The sequence below is a fragment of the Cucurbita pepo genome, chromosome 12 (assembly GCF_057944985.1).
Source record: "Cucurbita pepo subsp. pepo isolate OVF chromosome 12, ASM5794498v1, whole genome shotgun sequence".
Lineage (NCBI taxonomy): Eukaryota > Viridiplantae > Streptophyta > Magnoliopsida > Cucurbitales > Cucurbitaceae > Cucurbita > Cucurbita pepo.
This window is the reverse complement of record NC_141809.1, coordinates 9,394,433-9,403,464: the sequence shown is the minus strand read 5'-3', so window position 1 is coordinate 9,403,464 and position 9,032 is coordinate 9,394,433. Positions and strand designations below refer to the sequence as shown.

Below are 9,032 nucleotides of genomic sequence, written 5' to 3'. Positions count from 1 at the left end.
ATGGGTAATTAACATCGTTTATATTTCACTCATACTAATCATGTCAAGCTTTACATAAAATAAAAAAAAAAAAAAAAAAAAAAAAAAAAAAAAAAAAAAAAAAAAGATCCCACATAAACAACATATCAAAAATATTTATTTATTTCAATATTAAAATCAAACTTTCAAATTTATGGATACATGGATTTTTTGCCTGACCAGTTGTAGCAAATATCATAATTATCGGTTTTATAGTTGAACATACAGACATTTTCCTCACTCATATGCCACGAACATAGAATACTTTCACAACTATCTATATCTCTCTTATCTATGTAAACATTGAAGTAATGAAACGAGCTAGGCCATTGGAAGGAACAGTAAAACAATGTCGTGCCCCATAAATTTGGACGAAAACTGAAGTCGTAGCTGGCCCAAGGTGTCAGCTTGTGGACTCCCAAGTCATCATTTTCAGATTTGCTATGAATAGTGAGCTAATTTTTAAATTTTAGAGCATTTTTTATCTTGACCATAATATTTGGGTTTTGGATGAATGATCCTTCCATGGTAGTTACTTGGTCAGCAAAGAACAATGAAATTAAGAGAGAAAGTGCAAGTGTTGAAAATAAACTCATATGGTTGAAATGGGAAAGAAAAAGAGATGGGTATGAACACATTTGTGCTTGATTTGTTTCACTCTTTATAGTTGAAAAAGAGTGTAATGGAAGATAACAGTTGATCCCTCGTAACCCAAAAATAAATAAATAAACTAACCCATTTGTTTGTATTTCTAATTCTTTGTTTCTTTTATTCTTTTTGTAACATATGGTTTTGTGAGAAGGAGCTGGTTGAATATTTTAGGGCAGTAGTTATGTGAGAGTTTGGGGGAGGGAGGGGATTAGTTATTATTAATTATTTCTTTTATTTTTTTATTTTTTTTAGTGTTGTTAAATTGTTTATAAAAAAAATAGAATCGTGATTGATAATTGTTATTTTTTAGACGGAAAAATATATGATTGAAACTGATTTTGGGTTATTGCTCTCTAAAATTTTGAATTAAAAAAGTAAAACTATAATATGGAAATTTATTTTATGTTATGGTCGTTCCGGTCCTTCACCTAGTCTAATTTTCATAATGTTTCATGACCTAGCCCAACGAGGCTTTTATCTGGTCATCATATGTAAGTATCGGGCTGACTCGATACTCCAAAAAGGTGAGTAAACTTTCACGAAATAAAACATACAGTATTTAAAACATAACATTGCTTAAAACAAAATAGTTTTCATACATGAGTAATTAAGACACAACACAATAGTTAAAACACAAAATAAGGAACGAACACAAAATATTTCAAAACAAATGGGTTGAAGACGATGGGTGAGGCTTGTCTATGACACCTGCTCCAGAGTCTGCTCCCAACCTCGACTAGCTTCTTATTACTTGAAAAAAAAAATACAAAATAAGGAAAGAGTACAAGACTCAGCAAGTAGCCTACTGGGCATTGGCCAAACCCAACGAAGTACTAGCTTTGCGGCCACAATCATTCGTATTTATGACTACATTGGTTAGAGAATATTTTCAACCTAAAATGGTTAGAAATAAGACTTCAACAAAAGGAAAAAGAAAAAAAAAGCAAGAAACTCTTAAACCGATTAGTGTAATGTCCAATGAACGGATATGAACCAAATTTTTTAGTGTGAATTTGACACCCAATGGCTCCAGCATTTTCCAACACCTTTTGTAGTATGACCACATTATTTACTTGTCATGAAGTGTTTCTAAGAAGGGAGATTATTCTTACGGATCAACATGAGTTGTTTTTAGCATATTTTTGTCATTACCCACATGTTTGTTAATAAAATTTCAAGAGGTCACCAAACATAATATTGTTGGAAACTAAACACAGCTTAACTTTTGAGTCTTATGATTGAACCACCAAAAGTAGGCAACGTGATTTTTAGAGATAGTTTTCACTCCTAGGAGCAATTCAAAACAAGTAACTAATGTGACTATATCATTGAAGATGCAAGGAATTGTGGGAGCCACCCGATGCCAAATTTGGATTTCAAATCCTGGTCCAAATTTTAGGTATGAGATTACATCTTAGGAGGCATGTGAGCAAGGAAAAAACATGCTACAAAAGATCATGTTGGTTTGTGTGGATAGTTTTCATTCTTATAAGCAATTCAAGATATGTTGGTAATGTAGGTATGTCATGGTAGATGCAGGGGAATGTCAAGGGAATCAGTTGCGGAATCCAAATTCGAAATCGTGGTCCAAATCTTAGCATTGGCACCATTTTCCATTTCCAAAAAGCTTAGTTCCCATTTTCTTTTTCTTAAGACATTATTCTAAACATAAAAATCAAAAGATTTATTTAATTAATAAGGGTGTTGTTTGAGTTGAATAAATTCATGATCTAATTAACTGAGTTAGGCCTAAGAAATATCTCCACTCGACCCAGCTAAACTCACGAACAACAAATATCTTAAGACTTGAAAACACAAAACATAGCATCATCGATCGAGAGCAAGTTTTGTTTTTATTTTCTCTCTTTTGTGATTTATGTTGTTTTTTGGCCTTATTTACCGCCGGAAAAGTTTGATGAGTTCTTGTACATTAAACTCCTAGAACATTTAGCTACTTTTGATATTTAATTTTTCTAAGACTATTGACATTTTTTCCTAAAAGTAAAATTGGTCGGATAAATAGGTCGATAATTCGATATTAAATGTAAATTCCTAAAATACATATTAATACTTGTCACTTAATTTTCTAATCTAAAACCTAATTTTTTTCAAGTCATATCCAAAAATTGCAACTGAAATTAAACCATTGACGAAAAAGATAGATTTAAGAACACGACTTGCTGGATTAGTCACCTCTAATGTCAATTCTTCTTTAACAATAATGATGGATCTGTGCCCAGATATAGTTCCGAGATTGGATCTAACTTATTAAAAGATTTCTAATGGTAAATGATTTGTTTAGGGTAACTAATAGAAAGAGGAGTTAAATATTTTTGTTGGTTAAAGATTCTTTTTTTGAGTAATGGATTAGGTTTTTTTTAATATTGGTTGTTACAGTTACGGTGTCTTATTTCCAATCCAAATCTAAAATAAAAAACAAGACTGAAACCATTTTATTGTATAAGGTCAAGGTACTAAAAACATTAGGTTGTTCGCGACACAAAGTCTCCTCCAAACATTCGACCATCTTATTTATTTCGAAAAGTACAAAAAAAGAAACTCAAAAGAATGAGAGTCAAATGGATAGAGGTGATCTTCTTTTTTAATTAAGGTTGTCTATTATTTTGAAGTTTTATGGAAATGAACAATTCATCGGACAACATAAGGAGAGGAGAATATCTTGGGGTTCTGTCTTCCTGAAATGATGGGTTTCCCATTCGCGCATTGGGAGGAAATAGGACCTTTTATTCCATTGTAAGTAAGGTCAATGTTGCTTACTTTTACATCGTCACATGGTAAGTGACGGCTGCAAATAAGTTTGATTGCCAGCGGAGTTGCAGAACTTCCTCTAATGTTCTTGAAGCTTACTGTACTAATCTTAATTTTTGAAGGAATCTGAAAATTAAAATGAGACAACATATGGATTATTTGTGAAGTTATAATGAAAAAATGAATCAAAGGTTCGAGAATGCGATCAATACCTGCCGATTGCACTGATTCCACGAACAGTACTCTTGGTCTATTAGAATAGGGTTGCTAACATTGACCATTATAATGTCCAAAAAGTGCATATTGGTAGCGGTGGCGCTAGCAGCAGAAGCTGGCCATGTTTTGATCCTGACACCATTAGTGGTGTTAACTAACGTGCAGTTCTTTATGGTGACACCTTCAACAGGTTCTTCGTTAGTGTATCTTCCAAGACTTCTGATACTTATTCCATGTCCTGGCCCGCATGTCACGTTGGTGACTTCAATTAGTTTGCTTCCATCTCCAAGAGAAATGCAATCATCTCCAGTTGCAATTTTGGACTTTGTGATTGTGATCTTTTTTGATCGACCGATGTGTATTCCATCAGTGTTGGGATTGTTTTCTGGTGCAGCTATATTGATATTATGGAACGTGAGGTGTTGCAGCCGAAGACGTTGATATGGAAGTTCTTGCTATCAAGTGATGTTATTTCCTTAACGGTTAAATTGGTGATGAAGTTGAACCTCAAACTCTAAACATTATGTATAATCAAATAATATTTTGTGAGGCTCCATAATGAAGCTAAAAATTTGGACAGATCCTAATGAAATTGAAAACTCAAAAAAATGTCACTTTTCACTTGATTTTTTGAAAGATTATCCCTTGGAAAATGAAGAACACTTACCAAATTATAAATGTCAGAACATTAGAGAAGACATGTAAGTGTCCCTTTAAAAAACAACAAGATGCATGAGATTGAGAAGGAAAGCTTAAGGCATATTACTTACAATGGGGAGTTGGGCACAATTTATGCGTTTGTGGCAATCATTCCTTTTCCAAGCTGCCTTTCCTTGGCCATCAAAAACTCCTTCACCTGATAATGTCAATCTATCAACACGGGCAAAAGTGATCCAATTATCTCCCTAAACACTTTTTGGTGCCTGCAATGTTCCTCCAAGATGAAAGTCAATTGGGTTATTACAAGGTCCTTCAAAATTCCCTTGCTTTACTTTAAATATCCCTCTCGGAATAAAAATTTCACTAGAACGATCCGACGTGCATGCATCCTTCCATGCATTTGCTAAAGCCTACATTTCACAAGTATCAAAAATTATAGCAAACAACTGCTCAACTCAACTAGTGATAATATTGATGTTCATATTGTATATTTACCTTCGTGATGTCAGTGCCAGACACTATGTTACTATATCTTTTCAAAGGAAAAACAACATCGGCACTAGATTGAGCATCAACGGTGAGAACTAACAATAGTAACATCAAAATTGTAGCAGCCAAGAAATAAGATTGGATCGTACTCATGCTGCCTTTGCTTTCTTTTATTTTTTTATGTATATTCTTTGAAAACCAGTGAAAGACAGCTAATTGTTTCTATCCTTGTGTTTTCCTTATTTTTATAGTAACTAATTGTTGAGAAAATGCATAATTCTTTGATAATGTTGAACTATGTTTAGGACATTACAATTCTCACTTATTGTTGATGAAAAATTTATTTTTTTAATGACCATACATGGATCTGTGTTTGTTTGTGAACTTTTAATATCTTTTATCTAAGATTATTTCGAACCATTATAAATTGTTGATGAATAAAAATAAATAAAATATTTTTTAACAACCCAACCCGGTTGGGTTGTGAAAATTAATGGGTTGGATTGGGTCCAACCAACCAAAACTTTTTGGATTGGTCCAAAAAATTTACGCAACCCAGCCTAACTTGACGTACCATGAATGAAGAACCAAGGTCCTCAAACTTAGAATCCAAGAACCCCTAGACGTCCCACAATACAACATAATCATGACTCAGACTACATCACTCGGAACGTAATAAGCCTTGGATGTTGGTTTTTCAGACTATATTGCTTTGAATGTAAAAAGCCATGGATGCATGTTTAGATTACGTCGTTTGAAATGTATGAATCCTTGAGCACAGGTTATAAGACTATGTCGCTTGAAATGTATGAAATTTTGGGCATAGATTTTCAAACTGCATCGCTCATGAAGCCTTGGGCACATGTTTCATACTACACTGCTTGAAACATAATAATCCTAGGGTGTAGGTTTCTGACTGTATAACAAGAAACACATGGAGCTTTGGATGCAGGTTCAAACTACATCGCTTGTAACGCATGAAACCTTAGACGTAGGTTCAAACTATGTCGTATGGAACACATGAAGTCTTAGACACAAGTTGTTAGATTCATGTCTTGTACCGTAAATCCTAGGGGGTGTTTGAGGGAACAAAACGAGAATGAGAAGAAGAACAATACTAGAACAAGAACAAAAACAAGAACCAAGGATAAGAATCAAGAACAAGGCCAAAGACGAACTCGCAAAAACAGGGTTGTAGCATCTTGACAATTTTCCCTTTCCCTTGGTCTTGCCTACTAGTGGTATGTTGTACATGTCATATTTAACGATGTTAGGATGTTTGATGTGTGATATGTTATCTAACGATTTATGTTATGATATGAGTTATACTATGATATAATTATGTTATGTTGTGAAACTGCGTTAAGATACCAATGTTGTATGATGTATGAACCTCCACATGTCACGCCACGTAGATTTGTCCAATATACTTATGCATGTCTCATAGGAACGTTATGTCAAGTAAAGAATGAGAGTATGATTTGCACCCTAAGTATATTTCATGATTTGAAACTACGAGACTTCGTGCATTTTGTATGTCACATGCATCGAGACATTTTCCTGTTATGATTAGTACGAGCACATAGACTATGATATTATGCACGTTATGATATTATGTGGGCTCCTTTCTCTATGTGACTTTCAACAACGTATGCGGGCACTAGCATATAATAAGACCTAAAGAGCACGCAGACGAGAGCATCTCGTAGATCTATGTGAATGTACGCATGGTGGTGGAATCTGAAATTGGTTTGGGTTTGACTTTGACGTATGATTCTGCTATAGACGGCTGAAGTGGAGACTAGAGATCACATCAAATTTCAAATCTTGGAATTTTGGGACCCACTTTCTTGATTTTGTCGCCATTCACTCCAACTATTTTATCAACCTCCGTCTCTTAAGATCAGTTCAAATTATACTCATTTTAATCATTTGTGTAGCGCCATTGATGCACCCATCACACTTCCTCCCGTTCTCAATTCAAATATCAATTATTTTGGCATCAAATATATTGAACCCACCTTTCATTTATATTATTTTTATTTAATTTTATAATCATTATTTAGAATAATTCTTTTTTAAAAAACTATTTACAAGGTAATTTTTTTAAATATATATTCTATTGGTGACAATAGAAAACTGAGGTGAGATTGAGAGGAGGAGTGATTTGAATGATGGCGAGGGAGATCCTTTTATACGGGGAAGTTGGTTGGGATTTTTGTGGATGAAATTGAATTCACCTCCTCCTTCTCTTCCGTAGTAACTAATTCAAACTTCTATTATTAGCTTCAACAGCCTCCCTTAAACTGAATTCTGCAGAAATCAGTTTAGGACTTCACTTCATCTTCTTGATATACATCTTAGATTCTGCACATCCCTATCTTTCTTCTAAGCTTCTCGAACAATAGTTGTTTCAAGGGCTTTGTGAATAGGTCTGCGATTTGTTCATCACTTCGGCAAAAGTTGAGTTCAATAATGCCTTCTTTACACAAATCACGCAAGAAATAAAATCGAACATCTATGTGCTTGCTCCTTCCATGCAACACAGGATTTTTAGACAACTTAATAGTTGACATATTATCACAATATATAACCGTCGTACCTTGTTGCTTTTGATTAAGAATTTCAAGCATTTTTCTTAACCAAATTGCTTGACACGAGCATGTTGCTGCTGCCACAAATTCTGCTTCTGTAGTTGAGAGTGTTACAATAGGTTGCTTCTTTGAAGACCAGCAAATAGCTCCTGAACTCATCATGAAAATACTTCCTGAAGTACTTTTACGATCGTCTATATCACCTGCATAGTCGCTATCTGTATAGTCAACCATCTTCGGATCATCTCCTTTCTTGTAGAATACCCCCAAATCAAAGGTTCCTCTCACATAACGAAGTATCCTTCTTGCTGCATTGAGATGTTTTTTCGTTGGATGCTTCATGTAACGACTTATCATGCTCCGTTGGATGCTCCATGTAACGACTTAGCATACGTGATGTCTGGTCTTGTTGAAGTTAGGTACATCAAACTTCCCACAATTTGTGTGAAGTACCTATTATCAACCTCTTGCCCGTCAATATCCTTGTGCAACTTTAAACCCAATTCTGATGGAGTTCCAAATGTGCGCTCATCCAATTTAAATCTTTCAAGTAATTCTTGAGCATATTTCTTCTGACAGATAAAGTTACCTGCGGGAGTTTGAGTAACTTCTACTCCAAGAAAATATCTCATCAAGCCAAGATCTGTCATTTTAAATTCCTTCATCGTGCTCTTCTTAAAAGATTCAAACATTTCTTCATTATTGCCCGTAAATATTAAATCATCAACATATAAGCAAATAATGATAATGTTACCTCTCTTTTCAGTTTTCACATACAACGTATGTTCATACGGGCATTTAGTGAATCTTATCTTTTCAAAATGAGAATCAATGCGACTGTACCATGCCCTCGGAGCTTGCTTCAAACCGTACAAAGCTTTCTTCAACTTGTATACTTTTTCCTCTTTGCCTTTTTGAACAAAACCTTCTAGTTGCTCCACATATACCTCTTCTTGAAGCTCTCCATGTAAGAAGGCCGATTTCACATCAAGTTGATAAATAGGCCAAGATTTCTGTGTTGTAATAGAAATTATGAGTCTGATAGTATCTTGACGTGCCACAGGTGCAAATACCTCCTTGTAATCAATTCCATACTTTTGCTTGTATCCTTTTGCAACGAGTCGCACCTTGTACTTATCCACCTCACCGTTTTCATTCAACTTGGTTTTGAAAACCCATTTTACTCTGATTGTTTTCTGTCCTCTAGGAAGATCAGTGAGCTCCCAAGTCTTGTTCTTCTCTATGGATTTGATTTCACTGTCCATAGCTTCCTTCCATTTCTTCTCCTTTACCGCTTCTTCATAGACAATTGGATCACTATCCATAAAGAATGCAAAATAACCACTATCACTTGATTCATAGTCCATCTCATAATCAATCATCCAATTTGGTCTCTTTCTTGTTCTTGGATTTCTTTGATTATGATCATGATCTTCTTCTATTGGTTCTTCTTGTTGAGATTGTGATGAGCTCTCTCCATGCTCAAAGTGAGGCTGAATGGGGGCTTCAGTTTGTTCTTCTTCAAGATCTACAGGAATCTGCTGATTCATAGTGATCTTTTCTTCTCATGTCCAAGTCTTCTTTTCGTCAAAGACTACATCACGACTTACCACCACCTTCTTTGTCAAAGGATCA

At 34.6% G+C, this 9,032-nt stretch overlaps 1 protein-coding gene across 1 annotated transcript; it reads right to left on the bottom strand.

The window, feature by feature from the left end:
• Window positions 1-3,318: 3,318 nt before the first annotated feature.
• Window positions 3,319-7,739, bottom strand: LOC111807051 (exopolygalacturonase-like). Its single transcript, XM_087129421.1, has 6 exons — window positions 7,406-7,739; window positions 4,810-4,898; window positions 4,619-4,724; window positions 4,425-4,510; window positions 3,651-4,109; window positions 3,319-3,564 (listed from the first exon to the last, which is right to left on the bottom strand). The coding sequence occupies exons 1-6, from the start codon at window positions 7,737-7,739 to the stop codon at window positions 3,319-3,321; spliced, it is 1,320 nt and encodes a 439-aa protein (XP_086985547.1).
• Between the last annotated feature and the right edge of the window lie 1,293 nt (window positions 7,740-9,032).

What these genes read in the sequence shown, in the direction of transcription:
- LOC111807051 (XM_087129421.1), bottom strand. Translation starts at nt 7,739, where the DNA reads ATGAAGCATCCAACGAAAAAACATCTCAATGCAGCAAGAAGGATACTT. An exon ending in CTGGCACTGACATCACGAAG is followed by an intron (nt 4,725 to 4,809) that starts GTAAATATACAA and finishes TGTGAAATGTAG; the next exon opens with GCTTTAGCAAATGCATGGAA. An exon ending in AGGGAATTTTGAAGGACCTT is followed by an intron (nt 4,511 to 4,618) that starts GTAATAACCCAA and finishes TGACATTATCAG; the next exon opens with GTGAAGGAGTTTTTGATGGC.